At 38.4% G+C, this 18,271-nt stretch overlaps 1 protein-coding gene across 5 annotated transcripts; it reads left to right on the forward strand.

Moving 5' to 3' along the window:
* The first annotated feature begins 904 nt into the window (after positions 1 to 904).
* On the forward strand, positions 905 to 12,736 carry FBXO43 (F-box protein 43). Of its 5 annotated transcripts, XM_070477327.1 has the most exons (6): positions 905 to 1,301; positions 3,378 to 4,860; positions 7,120 to 7,222; positions 9,809 to 9,865; positions 11,727 to 11,930; positions 12,032 to 12,736. In XM_070477327.1, exons 2-6 carry the CDS (start codon positions 3,395 to 3,397, stop codon positions 12,278 to 12,280), a joined length of 2,079 nt encoding a protein of 692 aa, XP_070333428.1. In that variant the 5' UTR covers positions 905 to 1,301; positions 3,378 to 3,394; the 3' UTR covers positions 12,281 to 12,736. The 5 variants fall into 5 exon arrangements, with proteins under 5 accessions (XP_070333428.1, XP_070333429.1, XP_070333430.1 ...); XM_070477328.1 differs by lacking the exon at positions 9,809 to 9,865; XM_020914634.2 differs by lacking the exon at positions 905 to 1,301 and having other exon boundaries at positions 1,315 to 4,860.
* Positions 12,737 to 18,271: the final 5,535 nt, after the last annotated feature.

Raw genomic sequence — 18,271 nt, forward strand, 5'->3', positions numbered from 1 at the left:
GAGAAGGGGAAAGGCTACCCACTCAAGTATTCTGGCCTGGAGAATTCCATGGTCTGTATAGTCCATGGGGTTGCAAAGAGTCGGACACGACTGAGCGATTTCCACTCACTCAGTGTTAAAGAACCCGCCTGCCAATGCAGGAGACTTAGGAGACGAGGGTTTGATCCCTGGGTCTGGAAGATCCCCTGGAGGAGGAAATGGCAACCCACTCCAGAGCTCTCGTCTGGAAAACGCCACGGACGGAGGAGCCTGGCGGTCTACAGACCACGGGGTCGCAGTGAGTCTGACACAACTGAAGCGGTTTAGCACGCACGCGGGTGCCTCGGTGCGGTGGGGGCGCGGAGGGCGGGAAAGCCGAGAAAGAGATCACTGCGCAGGCGGGGCCCGGGGGTCTGAGGGGTCGCCGGGCGGCGGTGGGCGGGAGGAAGGGGCGGCGCGGCGCGGCGCGGGGCGGGGCGGTTACTCAGGGCGGGCAGTTCAAACCGAAGGAGGGAAAAGGCGGCGGCCCCACGCGGACCCGGCGTGGAGGTTGCCATAGCCGAGCATCCCTGGGGACGAGGCCGCGGCTCCTCGGCGGCACTCGGGCGGCTGCGGCCCACAGATCCCCGCCCGGCGAGTCGGCGCGGTGGGTGCGGCCGCCCCGGGGCCCCCAGGTGGGCGGGAGCGGGGACGCCAGGTGTGTGAGGGCGGCCGGCCTCTGGGCGTCCCCAGCCCCGCGCCCTCTCAGCCCCGACGCGGTTCGCCTCCCTCTCGCTCTGGGTCCAGGCGACGCCCGCCCGTCCTCGGCCGGTCGGCGGCTTCCTGGGGCCCTGGGGCCACCCCGGCCTCCCTCCGCCAGCCCGGCCTGGGGAGGGCCCGCGGACGGGCGAGCGGCCTGGTTGACGCCCCCCGGGGAGACCGTTAACCAGCCACCCGCCGCCGGCACCTCGGGCGGGAGACGACCGCGCTGCAGCTGACCCTGCGTGGTCAGAGCCGGATTGGGGCCGTTTTCCTCCGTCCCGAGACTAGCTGGAGCACACAGAGATATGACAATTGCTGCTGTCTGGAAAGCTGGGGGGAATTCAAAGTGATTTAGGTCTTTTAAAGCGTTAGAAAATAATCCCGGTAGCAAGTACTTGAGGTATCCTTCAAATCTTAGCGGGCATCGTGCTGCTACTGCACGTTTCCATTAATTGTTCAAAATTAGTTGTCTCTTTAAATGGTATTTCTTTGGCGTGAATTTTAAAGGCAAAGTGAGAAATTTCCTTTATCGGAAGCCTACGGTAACTAACGTTGGCGTCTTAGAACTCGATTTACTGATGGTAAGATGTTGCACTTTAACAAATAAGGAAATTCGGTTTTAAGTACTCTAATTATTTTTTTTAAAGCACTATAGAGATGTGTGTTCTTAATCCTTATCAGGAGCTTGGTTTAAAAAAATGGATGTTGAAGAGGCTTGTTTGTTTCATCAGTGAACTGTTGAATCAGTGAAACTGAGCAAGTCAACCGGCATTCTACGATTTTGCATAAATACTTTTGAAGTTTGAAAAACCACGTTTTGAGACTAGTATCTTGGGTTGAAAGTGATGAAAGATGAAAAAAAAAAAATGACACCAGAGAAAGCACGGTGGAAGCAATTTCAAATGGGTAGATGAACAGAAGGAAAATCGGAAGTTTTTTGTATGTTTAAAGCAAGTGGTCTATGGTTTTTAGCGGGGAGAGGATTATATTTGCACGCCTGCTTTTGTTTCCATCCATTTGCCTCTCAGGTTCCCAAATTCGAACATGGTGAGACACCTAGTGGTGAAGTAGAAGAATAGTTAACATTTGTTTTATTTTTTAAAAGTTTTAAAAAGGCTCGGACCTAACTTTACCAAATGACATGAGAGAAAACTATTACTTAATAAAATTATTTTCGGAGCGTAGGAAACATTCGTGTGTGGAGGTGTAATTTGAAAACAAAAAATTGTTTTAAAGTATGAAATACAGAAAGCAAAATTTGATCATCTTGGCTAGTAAGCAGGTACAGAAGAGATCAGTTGATTGTCACAATCTGAGGAAATCTAAATCAGAAGAGAACATGTGTGAGATTTACCAAAACAGAATATAGGTTTTAAAAGTTGAAAAACACTTACTTTACCCAGTAATAATGGTCATTGCACCACAAAGAAACAATTTGGTTTTTTTGGTTAGAATAGCAATTTTTTAAAATAACTTATTCACTTACATGTTGAACTGATAGAACTTAGGTGTAAGTAACTTTCCCATTATACTCAACTAACAATATATCTTCCTGGGATCTTTTTAATAGAGAAGAATCACTTATTCGGTCTGGAGAAAACTTTAAAAGAACGATAGTTTTCTTAGTGTCCTTTGAATAATCTGGAGAAATAACTTTCTTATACTTTAAGATTTAATTCAAGTTCCTAAAAAGTTTAAGATTTAATTCAAGTTTCTAAAAAGAAGGAATGCAGTGATACTGTTGAAAAGGTTAAAGAGCCAAGTATTTCCTTTAAAAAAGTGAAATGTTTCCTAGTGTCCTTTCTTACGAATATAATACTGAATCACATTTCTTCTCTAAGTAATGTACTTAATTCTTTATTTTCAATTTAAGAATATTATAAAGGGTGGGTTCCCGAGTAGAAAGTATTTACCAGATGAGACATGAAAGAGTATAACCTGCTAGGTTTGAGATGGCCTGTAGGGCTTTGGTTCAATTTGGTTAGCTCAAGAATATGTTACTAATTATTCAGTGAGTTAAAGAGACTGCAAAGGCGAAAGCCTTGGAATTCAGACCTTGTGAATGGTCAGAAAGACCAGGTTTCTGAGACAAGCCCATGTTATGAATATGAGTAACATTAATCTAGAGTTGCTTTGCTGAATTGCAGTTTATCCTAGTGGCTGCACTCACTTGACCAGTGGTCAAAATCAGCATATAGTTTTTTTTTTTAAGCATCTTTATTACACTGCAGAACTCTGAAAGGAAATATCCACCTGACTAAATATAGGCCAGCACAAATAAGCTAGAATGTTAGAACTATAATAATGTACTTTAGTGCTATAAAAATTATAAGGTAATACAATCATCTAAAAATTATGCTATGAGATTTTTTTTCCTCAAGTGTAGTTAATGAAAATATCTGTGCACAGTGCCTAGACTATGCTTAGTCAGGTAATCTGTGAATATTTATATCCTGGAAATTTTGGTTTTTATGATGTTGAAACACTGTCTTAAGTAAGATACACATGAGTATATTGCAGAGATTTGTTTCTTAAAGTAACTTTTTTTTATTGCCGTGCAATTTTCCATAATCATCTGTGCTCATAATGAGTATTTTGGTATTAGCTTCCAGACTATTAATTTCAAAGGAAGAATAACATTTGTTTTCACTTTGTAGAAGCAGAGATTTTGAAGATGTCAGAAAGGCATTCAGGTCAAGCCGGCGCTGGAGCCGGAAATGAGGTGGACTCTCCTATTGTCAGGGTCAAGTCCTCCAGCTTTGGAGACCTTTATTCCACATCTTCTTTTCAAGATAGTGGCTACAGTGAGCTGTTAAAATCGTGCAGCTTTGATAATACAGATAAAGAATTATTTGGAAAGAAAGAAAGAGGCTCAGCATTGATCCATGAACATCCTGAAACTTCTAGTTTGGCCTTAACCCATAGTTTAGAGTCTCCCACTCAAAGAAAGAGGTTTGTCTTCCTCAGGAAGGAAAATGATAAAACCCCAGAACTTTGTGAAACTCCTAAAGTCAGTGGAAAAAAGCATTTGCTGCGCAGAAGGTTGGACATATCTTTCTCTCTTCTAGACAGGGACTTTGAATCACAGAACAGTTCCCTCGAAAGTAGTACAAGTCAAGTTCCCAATTTAGAAAAAAAATTTCCAAGCAGTGCTTCAGGCTTTCCAAGGCAAGATAATTTTAGTTCTTCAGTTACTAGCACTTTGGGAACAGAAGAAGTAACTTCCAGCAGTCAAAAATTGAGACTTAATTTTTCTCAACAGAAGACTTCCACAGTGGATGATTCCAAAGATGACTGTGGCCTCTTTGAAGTTGAATGTATATCTCCAATTCAGGGCAGTAATTTTAAAGACTCTATCACACATGACTTTAGTGACAGCAGTCTATGTATTAATAATGAGAATACATATCCCGAACTTCTGGGCTTTTCTGTTGGTGGAACAAGCTGTAGAACAGATGAGGACATATTTGTGACTCCAATCAGTAATCTCGTACCAAGTGTTAAATTTAATGCAAGCCGAAGATTTTCTCCTTCAGCTGGAGTGAGACGCAATATTTCGACCCCTGAAGACAGCGGTTTCAGCTCACTTTGCTTGGATAAATCAGAAGATTCCCTATCTGAGCAAGAGGGCTCTTTCCAAGAACTATTTCAGAAACATAAGGGAACTCTCAAAGTCAGGGACACCATAAAAAAGTCAAGGCGTCTTGGAAGACTGAGAAGACTGTCCACCCTTCGGGAGCAAGGCTCACAATCTGAGACAGAAGAAGAAAACCAGACCTACCTCTCTAGCTCTGAATCAACACCAGCAACCGCTTCAGACATTTCAGAGAGCCAGCCGAGCAGTGACAATAAGTGTGAGGATTTAAGCTTTAAGAATTTATCGAAGACCCCAGCCTTGCAATTAGTGCATGAGCTTTTTATGAAAAGCAAAAGGAAGAGATTCCAGCAAAACGGTGCACATGAGTTGTTAGAAGAAAGGGACGGGGGGAAAATAGCTGCACTAAAGTGTGTACTCGCAGGACTGATTGGCAAGAAAATGGGTATAGAAAAACTGGACATCTTAACAGAATTAAAATACAGAAATCTAAAGCATGTTCTTGCTATGGTTTTAGATTCCTTGACTGCAGAAAGCCTATGTAGGTAAGATTTTTTTTTTTCTTCTGAAATAAAACTGCCTTTTATCACTTTTTTTTTTTAAGGTGGAAAACTTTTCTGTTTGTAGCTTTTTAAAATTTTGTTTTATTATCTCTGTCTTGGTTACTTTTACATTTCATCAAAGATGGTTAAGTGAAATTCTTCAGTGTCAGAAATTTCAGTATCTTGAATGCTGCTTCATAAGTAAGTAGAAACTGAGTCACATATATAGAAGTATTGTGGGTAGGAATTAGTTATAAGGCTAAATTGAGACTTTATACTGGCAGTTTTGCAAAGTGCAGAACTATCAGAAGACAAGCCTCATCGGTATGCCCGAACCAGGAATGAGAGAAGCCATGTGGAACAGGATTTCTGCAAGGTTATGGTTGAGGCAGGACAAGCAAAAGAGTCAGTTTCTTTTTCCATAGGTATATGTCAAGAGTTTGGTTCATTGAATCCTTACTCTTTTCTGGCCCCTACTTCTATTGAGACCCTTCTTCACCTTTCCCCCATAAACTAAGTGTAGGCTATTATACAGAATTGTAGAATTTCATAGCTGGAAGTCTTCTGAAATGTCTAGTCCTATCACGTATTTGCAGATGAGAAAACTGAGCTCTAGAGAAGTTAAGTGACCTGCCAGCAGTCACTCAAGGAGATAGGAATGGATGCAGGTCTGTAACTGAACCCTCTGATTTCTAAGCCCATATTTCCCCCCAAACTCTTGTTTCAGTCCTTTCAGCATAGTCTTGATCAGGAATGTCTTTGGTGTAACCCAAGTAGGATAATAAGAAAGATTAATGACCTATATGTCTATGCCTTAAAAAATGTTCAAGTGAGATAAATTTTGTTTAAAAAATTAGGGATATGGCTTTGATATAGGGATTTTGTTTTTACACGATGGAGTATTTGGATACAGACCAGTTAAAACTTGGGTGACCCTTTTGGGTGCTCGCTTGTGGGACAAATGATATTCAGTCATACTGATATGTAAGTGAAAGCACATATTGCAATAATTGCCTTCCCTGCTCATCCCTCAAGATTTCTAGTATTTGCACTGCAGAGTGCATGTGTAACTTGGCAGTGCTTATTCTTGGAAATATGAGAGACTGGACTCAGTTGAAATAGCTGAGGCAAACACCCAACTATGCATTGATAGTTCATTTCTTCTCCATTAATGAGTGACTTTCTGCCTGTTCCTCTCCATCTGATACAAGGTGCCTATGTCAGCTTAGAGAGAGACAATGGCAACCGAGGTGGCTGGAGGAATAGTAGTGTTGACAGCTCAGGTGTAACATGGGGCCCTCCATAACCTTCTCCTAACCTCATTCACTTTTATTGATAAATAAGCACTCACTGGACATAAATTATGTTTTTTTATTTAGCTGCTTTGTTCTCATAAACTTTGGTTTACAAAATAGGAACTTTGTAGTGCTGCTCATAATACTATTTATTATAGCTGACCCTTGGACAACCAGAAAATAGGGGCGCTGACCCTCTGGTGTGCAGCCTAAAATCTTTGTATAAATTATAGTCAGCTTTCCACATCTGAGTTTCCTCTGTATCCATGGTTCAGCATCCCTGGATTCAACTGACCAGGGACTGTATAGTATTTACCATGGAAAAAAATCCACATGTAAGTGGACCCACAACCCATGTTGTTCAGCTATGTGCTTAGTCACTCAGTCGTGTCTGACTCTTTGCAACCCAATGGACTGTAGCCCACCACACTCCTCTGTCCATGTGATTTTCCATGCCAGAATACTGATGTTGTTCAGAGATCAACTGTATCTGGCATTTAGAAGTTCTAATACAGGATTGATTGTTTTTGTGTTTATTTACTCAAAATGACAGATATTTGTTAAACACAATAGTAGGAGAAATTTATATAAACTCTTGCACTATAGCTGATAATCATTTGTGGCATGTCATGTTCTAAGTTTTAAATATTAGTGTTACTTATAAGTTAAATCCTCTTAATCAGTCTCCCAGTGGACTCATTTGGGTTTATATGAAACTTTGTTTTATTTCCTTAACCATTTATAAGATAGTAACCTATCAATATGATGCTGATGTATTTTAATAGGTCTTCTTTCATAGCTATGCAAATCGAGTCATATTTTTAATGTGAAATTTTAGCTTTAAATTAACTATCCAAAATCTTTAAAAACAAGTTTCTCTTATTGCCATGTGTAAAAAATGCTAATTCTGTGGCATATATACATGAACTTGTATACATATATACAGGGACTGATCTTTTTGTTACAGTGTTTGGAAAGTGAGCAGAAATTGGCGTGAAATTATTGTTCAAGATAAAAAAGCAAATCGGAGGAGGAAATTACATATCACACAACTGAAAACATATTCTGAGGTAATGTATATAATGCTATTCTAAAACATATTTGTATGCGTATCTGATGATCATATATGTCTGGACAACCTGATTTGGTTTTCCTGCTATTCTTTAATCTGTATTGACATTCACTCATAAGTTCTTTTTTATTCCTTTGACCACAGCACCCTCCTACAGAATCTCAGTTCCCCCAGCAGGGATTGAATGGCAGTGAAAGCCCACAATCCTAACTACTAGGCCACCAGGGAACTCCTGCATTCATAAACTCTTCGCCGCCCCCAAACTCCATCTCTGCCAAGTCCATAAATGGAGTGGACTAACTGACATGAAGAGCATCTTGCTGGGTTTTGTTGTTTAAGTATATATGCTGTTATCAGTATTTGATTCCAATTTAATAGGATATGCCAGATCCTAATCATAATTAGATATTCTTACAGCATTTTCTATTCAGTCTTTTATGTGCTTCCCTAGTGTCTCAGCCGTAAAGAATCTGCTTGCAATGCAGAAGACCGCCTGCCAACGCAGGAGATGCAGGTTTGACCCCTGGATTGAGAAGATCCCCTGGAGATGGAAATGGCAACCCACTTGAGTATCCTTGCCTGGGAAATCCCACGGACAGAGGAGCCTGGAGGGCTCCAGTATATGGGGTTGCAAGAGTCGGACATGACTTAGTGACTAAGTCATCCAGTCTTGATGTAGTATACTTGTAGTATACGCTACTCAAGTATAATCTTGAGTAGATACTATATGCCAGTTGCTCAGATTACAGTGGTGAACATTTTTGACATGATCCCTGCTCTCTTGGAGCTCATACACCTGATATAAACAGGTGATTGCAATACAGGTGTGTTAGAGGAAGCTCAGAGTTATCTCTATTGGGACATTTAAAAGAAGTGTTTGATACTTGGGGATCAAGAGAAGGAAAAAATGCATCTTAGCTGAGACTTGAATAATGAGTTAGACAGGAAAGTTGTTTCAGCAGAGGGAATAACATATATGAAGGCCTGGAGGTGAGTGAGCATGGCACTCAAACTTGTAAAGCATCATGAACTTGCACTTCCTTAAAGATTTGAGGTCCAGCCCTGAAGTTATAAGAAAAATTTTTATAGAAGCCGATTAATTCTTCATGGAGACACTATTTTGTGTAATAGCTATCTGATGACTCTAGTACCCATATTTACTATATATTCAACTTTTAGACCTTACTTAGGCATAAATACAAAGAGAAACTCAGAATTAACTTCCTTATTCTAGTAAAAAGTATGTAATAACACAAGTAAACTTATAATTTGGCTAAATATAATTGAAATGAAGCATGTTGTGTTGTGCTTAGTTGCTCAGTCGTGTCCGACTCTTTGCAACCCCACAGACTGTAGCCCGTTAGGCTCCTCTGTCCATGGGGATTCTCCAGGCAAGAATACTGGAGTGGGTTGCCATTCCGTCCTCCAGGGGATCTTCTGAACCCAGGGATTGAACCCAGGTCTCCCGCATTGCAGATGGATTCTTTACCATCTGAGCCTCCAGGGAAATGAATCACAGTATAAACAAATATGAACACCCAGATACAGATTGAGGGTTTCCTCATTTCAAGGAAATATTAGGGACTTCTGTTAACTAAAGTATTGAATTTCTATTTTATTTGAAGACAAGTTTTATCTTCTCACCTATGATAATCCTTCACAAGCTACTTACTGCTGCAGCTGCTGGCTCTGGGAGCTTATAATATTAAAGATATTAATTGCCTTCTTAACATATCTTTTTCAAGTGGCATCCTGCTGCTAAGGACAGACCAAAAAACGAATTTTTAAGCAAGTACCTATTCATATTAAGCTTTTAGCTCCATGCATCCTTACATTCTATGTGAAAGAAACATGTGGTTGAATTGGCAAGCCTTTGGGTAATTCTAGATAAAGTATTCTACTTTATATCCTGGCTACCACTTTTTAAAAAAACTTGGTTTCCTAAAGAACTCTATTTTTTTCCTTACTTGAGTTTTTCCCCTTATTTTGGTTTGCTTTAAATTTTTTAAAAAGTAAAAACAAGTACATGGTTTAAAACATCAAATTGGACTTTGAAATTTATAATAAAACACATATTTTCCTTCCTTCCTATTCTTGATTCTTGTCTCATCAAGGCAATCAGTTTCAACTCTCTAGTTCTTTTTCCTTTTGATATTCATCTGCATATTTCTGAATGGCATGTCTTCACTGCTATTGCTTATTTAGTTTTTTCTCTAAAAAAATAGTTCAGTTTTTTAGTTTTTTCTCTTATTTAGTTTTTTTAGGTTAGTTCTCTAACCTCTCACTACTACCTGTCTACCTGGCTCTTCCTCTGAAGTCTTTTCTCCTAGTTTATGAATGTAATTACACCATCATTAGTGAATCAGTATTAGGTGCTGACATTATTAAGACTTTGAGATTATTATGACTTTTTGACAGCCATAATGTATAGTACAGTATGGTTATACCTATTACACCTTTTTTCTTATATAACTTTTACCCTCACAGTTAATAAGTTAATAATTGCCCAGTTTCTTTCTTTTTCCTCTCTTTCCCTTTCTCTCTCTTTCTTCTTCTCTCTCTCTTGCTCTTTCTTTCTTTTTAGTGTTTCTCTATACAGATGCCTGACTCACCATCCGCCAGAACTGGAACTCTCCTCTGTGTAAGTCTGAATAAATCGGGTATTCTACCTGTTCCTTCTTTTCTTCAGAGACATCATTCCAGATGCCCTTTGCCCTCTTGTTCCCGAATGAACTGGCTGCTTTCTACCTGCACTATCCTAATGTATGTCATTAACCAAAACAGAAAAATTATAAAACAAAGTTGTTAGATGGTTTTCCTCACATGTGTATAGTGTCACTGAAAGATCCTTACGTGTGAAAAATAAAAGGCACATGCACCAGTTACGTGTAATAGGATCTCATTTTATCTGTTTGCCTTGCAGCAGTGAGAATGAACATAAAATTGGAATATTACACTATTTCCATCAAATTTCTTAATTTACAGTAGTCTTTACTGTTTACTTATAATCATGGAAATGAACAACAATAAGAGACTCCCCTTTCACATTTAAATATTTTCTAGTATGGTAATGGTGCCTGTATTTTGAAAAATGTTGATACGAATATTTGCCTTTGTTGACTACTAGACCTTACACTGTTCAGAGGTAGTAGCCCACATTTTAAGCTCTGGGAGGATAAGGGTTAGACTGTTCTATTCACTTGGCACCTATTAGATGAAATCTTTGTTAAATGAATGAATGTTCTTCTATGGCTGAAATTTGCTTTAACAATATATCTCTATTCATTTTTTGGTACATGCATCATCACTGTGTTTGCCAACTGCATGGAAATCCAATGGGTGTTTTCTTTTAGAGTACTCTTGTGTCATATGCTTCTAGCCTAGGCAAATCATTTATAGGATGTAACATAAGACGTACTGAATCCTTGAGTAAGTTCAACTGTATTCATTCTAATTTCTAAAAACCAGTATTCATCCATTACACATATGCCAATGTTGTTAAGCTGTCAATTGCATAATCCATGGCCAGCTAGCTTCATTCCTATACTTATCCTACTATCATTTCTTGTGTTTTACCTCTTCCCTCTATAGGAAACAATTCTGACAAAGGGAGACTGTCAAGGGAAAGAAAACACAATTATAGTTGAACACTCAGGAAATTCACCAGTAGTACATTTTATTTTAATAATTAGTTAAGAATGCCAATGTGTTTTAAAAAAAAAACCTACAATGTTTTTTCTTTTTTCTAAGCTTAACAAAATACAAGACTATAAGGATTATTCACTGAAAATATTTCTTGGCTAACTATTTGAGTCATGTGGAAATCCAGCTCAAATAAGAGACATTTTTTTCTCCTTTTAAAATATCAAAGCTGTTTAAACTCAAGTGTAAAAATGAATCAAGTTTTGCAAGTATTTGGTATTTGTAAAAGCCAACCAAACAAATTGAGTTTCATGGTCTAACTAGGCCCATTAATTTTCTGACATGTGGCTGAAGTAAGAAATCTTTACAGAATTCCATGATGTCCCATAGCAGATTTTGAAAAAATTTACCTCCTCTTACACCTTGGCTTAAAAGGAGACTTGATAAACTCTGATCTGTGGGCCAAATCCTGTCCATCACCTGTGTTTTTATAATAAGTTTTATTGGAACAGCCCTGTCCCTTCATTTACATATCTCTGTAGCTGTGTTTGCTAAAATGACAGTTGACTAGCTTGCAACTATCTGGTCCTTTCCAGGAAAAGTTTGTAAACTCATGAGTTAAACAGAAAAATAACCAATGATGCAAACTTAAAGCTAGCATTTATTGTTTCAACTTTGTATTTTTCTTTGATTTTTAAATGCTAGATAAGATAATTTTTTTTTTTCTTCTCTAAAAAGGAATGGTTTAGGGAGAAAATTCTAGTGGTGCAGAAACCACTTCCAAACATGACATGTGCATCTGAAAGCTCTTCTGAAACTTTTGATATGACAGTGTTGACCCCTCTTGTCTTTTACCACAGGGGGCTATATTAAATGTTGAGGATGCCGCCACTCGGCTCCATCTCTTAAATCGATCAGCTTTAAGGTCTGTGCAAGCACAGGCTAGGACACCAGGTTTTCAGAAAGAACAAGCTTCAACATTTTCTCCTTGGGGAGAAGTTTTGACACCTATAGCAAGCTCTTCTGTTACTCACTTAAGTAGTAAACAGGAAGAATATGTCAAGGTGAGTATCATAAGTTATTAGACGTAAATATTTACAGAGTTTGAAATAAAGCTGTCCTCTATGCGAAAATGGAAGATTTAGTGTGTGTGCTTTTACTGCAGGTTGCCAAAACACTTTTTATTGATGAAGCGTTAAAACCTTGCCCAAGGTGCCAGTCCCCTGCTAAGTACCAGCCTTATAAGAGAAGGGGGCTGTGTAGCCGCGCAGCCTGTGGCTTTGACTTTTGTGTGCTGTGTTTGTGTGCTTATCATGGGTCTGAAGAATGTAGTAGAGGAGCAGCAAAGCCAAGAAATAGAAAAGATGTTCTTCCAGGAAGTGCCCAGAGTAAGCGGAATTTAAAACGCCTTTAAAGAGACTTTAAGTATAAAAGAAGCATTCCCTCTGAGCAACATTTTGTGTGACTTAAAATTATGAGTATTTTGAAAGCATGCAAATCTCCCCGTCAATGACAGATGATGATTTATTTCCTGTTTTGTATATATTATGACCCATGTCATTGTATGTTTTCTTTGAAGTAGTGAGTTTTGCAAAAAATCTAATTTTACTATGTTGTTTTTATTCATTTTAATAACTTAGTGTTTTTAAATAAAGAATTTTCAGTGTTATATGTATTTAACTGTTTCATGTAAAATTTAAAAACTGTGCATTTCATCACTATGTGTTGAAATGTTCTTCAGTAATCACTTTTCAAAAATAGTTTTCCAGATAATATTAAAATTTTTGAACTTGAGACAGATGGCCTTATAGATTTCAAAATCTTTGACTATTTGACTGAAAATGAAATATGAATAAAATGTTTTCAGAAATTCTGTTGAATTTATTCCATAATCTCAATCTTTCTCTTAATTTAGTGAGTGTCATATTTGGGTGGACTTCTGGTTAAATAAAATTTACTTCATATTGATGACTAAGAAGATGTAACAAATAAATTATTAGGTATATGTGGCTATTCCAATGAGAGTCTTAGTGAGTCCCCGTAAGTCACACACAGGTTGCTTTTGCCCTGTTACGTATGAAGTTGTCAGCGGTGCAGTGTAGGAATCTGGACTCCTACCTCTCATCCATCCGGAGGCACACTGCCCTCGGTGTGTCTCATTTGTCACCTTGTGATCACTCAGTCCATTAGAATAGAATATTTTATTTCACTCTGGTGGTGAAAAAGTAGATTTTACCATGTGTAGTTTTAGAAATAAATAATCTCCATGTGTTATTCTCTACTTCAGGAACTGTTAAACAATGGAAGTTTAATTTAAAAAAAATATTTCTGGCTTTAAATTGGGATGAATATTTAAATTGAGATGAGTGAAAGAGTGTAAGGACTTAATGCCATGTATTTAAATGAATTTATAATAAAAATAAAACTTTGTGAAGAGAAAAGATCAGACTAGGAACTCAAAAGTTAATGAATGAAACTAATTCCAAGCTTTTTTTTTTTTCCATTTATTTTTATTAGTTGGAGGCTAATTACTTTACATCATTACAGTAGTTTTTGTTATACATTGAAATGAATTAGCCATGGATTTACATGTATTCCCCATCCCAGTCCCCCCTCCCATCTCCCTCTCCACCCGATCCCTCAAGCTTTTTTTTTTTTTTTTTTCCATTTAATTCCAAGCTTTTTATTGGTAGGTTTTACAGTTGCAGTGAGGTCAAGGGGTTGGTAGGTTAACTGGAAGAGGGTCACATGGTACTCATGAATAACTTTATTAAACAAAGTCTCCAGATATCCAGAAAATAATCATTATCCTAATTATTGTAAATTATTGATTTATGATTGTAACTGGCTGGCAACAGCTCCAGCAGCATTCTGTGCTTTTATTTATGTCTTTAATTTTCTTTCACCATGAGACTGTAAGTTCTGTGATGGCCTGGACTCTGTCATATTTGATTTAAATATTATTGTATCCCTAGTATCTAGCCTGGTGCCAAGCAAGTAGCAGAGTCTCAGTAAATACTCACCGAATGGGTGGATTTGTTTTTAGCGCTACCAGTGTTACTTTATATCCAGGTAAACCATTATAATGCCATCCTAATAATTTGTTAATTTTTAATGCTTGATTATACAAAAACATAGAATCTAAATGATTTCTTCAGTTCAGTTCAATTGCTCAGTTGTGTCCGACTCTGTGACCCCCTTGGACTGCAGTACACCAGGCTTCCCTGTCCATCACCAACTCCCGGATCTTACTCAAACTCATATCCATCGAGTCGGTGATGCCATCCAACCGTCTCATCCTCTGTCATCCCTTTTCCTCTTGCCTTCTATCTTTCCCAGCATCAGCGTCTTTTTCAGTGAGTCAGTTCTTTGCATCAGGTGGCCAAAGTATTGGAGTTTCAGCTTCAGCATCAGTCCTTCCAATGAATATTCAGGACTGATTTCCTTTAGGATTCAGTGGTTTCATCTCCTTGCAGTCCAAGGGACTCTCAAGAATCTTCTCCAACACCACAGTTCAAAAGCATCAATTCATCAGTGCTCAGCTTTCTTTATAGTCCAACTCTGACATCCATACATGACTACTGGAAAAACCATAGCTTTGACTAGATGGACCTTTGTCAGTAAAGTAACATCTCTGCTTTTTAATATGCTGTCTAGGTTGGTCATAACTTTTCTTCCAAGGAGCAAGCGTCTTTTAATGTCATGGCTGCAGTCACCATCTGCAGTGATTTTGGAGCACAAGAAGATAAAGTTTGTCACTGTTTCCATTGTTTCTCCCTCTATTTGCCATGAGGTGATGGGACCAGATGCCATGATCTTCATTTTTTGAATGTTGAGTTTTCAGCTGGCTTTTTCACTCTCCTCTTTCACTTTCATCAAGAGGCTCTTTAGTTCCTCTTTGCTTTCTGCCATTAGAGTGGTATCATCTGCATGTCTGAGGTTACTGATATTTCTCCCAGAAATCTTGATTCCAGCTTGTGCTTCATCCAGCCTGGCATTTCACATGATGTACTCTGCATAAAAGTTAAATAAGCAAGGTGACAGTATACACTTGACACACTCCTTTCCCATTTTGGAACCAGTATTTTGTTCCATGTCCAGTTTTAACTGTTGCTTCTTGACCTGCATACAGATTTCTCAGGAGGCAGCTAAGGTAGTCTGGTATTCCCATCTCAATAAGAATTTTCCACAGTTTTTTGTTATCCACAAAGTCAAAAGGCTTTAGTGTAGTCAATGAAGAAGTAGATGTTTTTCTGGAATTCCCTTGTTTTTTCTTTAATCCAGCAGATGTTGGCAATTTGATTTCTGGTTCCTCTGCCTTTTCTAAATCCAGCTTGAACATCTGGAAATTCTCAGTTTACATACTGTTGAAGCCTAGCTTAGAGAATTTTGAGCATTACTTTGCTAGTGTGTGAGACGAGTGCAATTATGCAGTAGTTTGAGCATTCTTTGGCATTGCCTTTCTTTGGGAATTGAATGAACATTGACCTTTCCAGTCCTGTGGTCACTGCTGAGTTTTCCAAATTTGCTGGCATATTGAGTGCAGCACTTTAACAGCATCATGTTTTATAATTTGAAATAGCTCAGCTGGAATTCCATCACCTCTACTAGCTTTGTTCGTAGTGATGCTTCCTAAGGCCTGCTTGACTTTGCACACCAACATGTCTGGCTTTAGGTGAGTGATCACAACATCATGGTTATCTGGGTCATTAAGATCTTTTTTAATATATAGTTCTTCAGTGTATTCTTGCCACCTCTTCTTAATATCTTCTGCTTCTGTTAGATCCATACCATTTCTGTCCTTTTTTGTGCCCATTTTTGCATGAAATGTTCCCTTGGTATCTCTAATTTTCTTAAAGAGATCTCTAGTCTTTCCCATTCTATTGTTTTCCTCTATTTCTTTGCATTGTTCACTTAGGAAAACTTTATTATTTCTCCTTGCTATTCTTTGGAATTCTGAATTCAAATGGGTATATTTTTCCTTTTCTCCTTTGCCTTTTGCTTCTCTTCCTTGCTTAGGTATTTGTGAGGCCTCCTCAGACAACCATTTTGCCTTTTTTGAATTTCTTCTTGTGGAGGGTTTTGATCATGGCCTCCTAAACAATGTTACGAACCTCCGCCCATAGTTCTTTAGGCACTCTGTCTGTCAGATCTAATCCCTTGAATCTATTTGTCACTTCCACTCTATAATCATAAAGGATTTGATTCAGGTCATACTGGACCTGAATGGTCTAGTCATTTCCCCTACTTTCTTCACTTGAAGTGTGAATTTTGCAATAAGGAGTTCATGATCTGAGCCACAGATTTCCTAAATTTCTTAAATTGCTTTAAGATAGTCTCTTAATAAATAGTAGTAATAAGAATAATTTCTTAATAATAAATGATTTCTTAAATTGCCTTAAAATATGTAATAAATTTTTTTGGTCTACTCATTCTCTTAGCTGATTTTTCTTATAACTAGTTAGGGTGTAATGGAAGGAACAGTTCAGTTCAGTCACTCAGTCATGTCTGACTCTTTGTGACCTCATGGACTGCAGCATGCCAGGCCTCCCTGTCCATCACCAACTCCCAGAGTTTACTCAAATTCATGTCCATTGAGTTGGTGATGCCATCTAACCATCTCACCCTCTGTCATCCCCTTCTCCGCCTGCCCTCAATCTTTCCCAGCATCAGGGTCTTTTCAAATGAGTCAGTTCATTGCAACAGGTGGCCGAAGTATTTGAGTTTCAACTTCAGCATCAGTCCTTCCAATGAATATTCAGGACTGATTTCCTTTAGGATGGACTGGTTTCATCTCCTTGCAGTCCAAGGGACTCTCAAGAGTCTTCAACACCACAGTTCAAAAGCATCAATTCATCAGTGCTCAGCTTTCTTTATAGTCCAATTCTCACATTCATACATGACTACTGGAAAAAACCAAAGCTTTAACTAGATGGACATTTGTTGGCAATGTGATGTGTCTTCTTTTTAATATGCTGTCTAGGTTGGTCATAACTTTTCTTCCTAGGAGCAAGCATCTTTTAATTTCATGGCTGAAATCACCATCTGCAGTGATTTTGGAGACCAAAAAAATAAAGTCTGTCACTGTTTCCACTGTTTCCCCATATATTTGCCATGAAGTGATGGGACCAGATGCCATGATCTTAGTTTTCTGGAAGGAACACTAGGCCACATATCAAAAAGCCAGGGTTGGTATCCTGAACTTCTTACTAACTGTGTCCTTGCACAAGTCACTTACTGATTCTGAGTATGTTTCTTTAAATAAGGGAAATTAAAAGAAATGACGTATTGTGAAATTACTCTTAATTTATGATACCAATCAGTGTAACTACACATTTGGGTATATATGAATACAATAAAATGAAACAACAGTTATGACGATACAGCATATGATCTTGATATTATTAGCACTATGCTGATAGTGCTAATGAAACTGTGAAATCAACCTCTCGCCTGCTTGTGAAAAATGTCTGGCTGAAAAATTTTTTCAACAAAGCATTAACTGAGCATTTGCTATGTACAGGCACTGTCCTGAGTCCTTTACATGACTTAGAGGGACTCTAAGTGACTCTTTAATGCAGTTATTATCATTCCTTTTTTATATCAGGAAACCAGGAATCAGGTTAAATAATCTAAGATCACACAGATAGCAAGTGTGGGGTCTAGCAGAGGTAGTCAGCCACTTGTATATGACAAAACTCTTTGCAGAACTCTTGCTGATAAATTCAAGATGCATGTGATTACAGTGTTGTAAATCGAAGATTGTTTTGCCATTTAAGAAAAACCTATTGGTATACCAGGAAAAAATTCTAATTTAGAATAATTCTGCCTGAATAGAGTAACTCCTTAGTGCGTTAGTGGCTTAAACAACGATCTCATTTGATAAACTAAATGAATTGTATGAATACAATTATCTTGAGAGTTCAGTTCCAAAGAAAGGCCACTGCTTCCAACCCAAGGTCTTTGCATTTTCTTTGCATGAAGACAAAAATAAGTATTACCACATTCCAGTAATGACTACATTCTTATAGGTCCTGATTACTAGGTGAGAGAAAGTAGCAAGAAAAAAGCTCACCAATCATTTATTGAGAGATAATTAAATTTGGCACTTTATATTCTTCTATTTTGTTTCACTTCTTAATGAAGACATTAGGGAAAAAATTAGTATTAATTCTGGGAACAACCAATAAATGCTTTACCTTCTACTGATTTAGGATAGCAATCTATCTCTTTCCCCTAAGGTGTGCCCCTCCTAGTGAGCCTTGCTCGTTAATGGGCAGTAATATTCTGTTTCACCTCAACTTGATTCCAGGAAGGATAGAGATTTCCTGACACTCTAATTTGGAAAAAATGATGATAAACTTGTCATAAGTGATATAAAGGAAAGCAACACTTAAGAACTATC

Source organism: Odocoileus virginianus, chromosome 15 (assembly GCF_023699985.2).
Source record: "Odocoileus virginianus isolate 20LAN1187 ecotype Illinois chromosome 15, Ovbor_1.2, whole genome shotgun sequence".
Lineage (NCBI taxonomy): Eukaryota > Metazoa > Chordata > Mammalia > Artiodactyla > Cervidae > Odocoileus > Odocoileus virginianus.

What these genes read in the sequence shown, in the direction of transcription:
- FBXO43 (XM_070477327.1), top strand. Translation starts at nt 3,395, where the DNA reads ATGTCAGAAAGGCATTCAGGTCAAGCCGGCGCTGGAGCCGGAAATGAG. An exon ending in ACTGCAGAAAGCCTATGTAG is followed by an intron (nt 4,861 to 7,119) that starts GTAAGATTTTTT and finishes TTTTTGTTACAG; the next exon opens with TGTTTGGAAAGTGAGCAGAA. An exon ending in AACTGAAAACATATTCTGAG is followed by an intron (nt 7,223 to 9,808) that starts GTAATGTATATA and finishes CTTTCTTTTTAG; the next exon opens with TGTTTCTCTATACAGATGCC.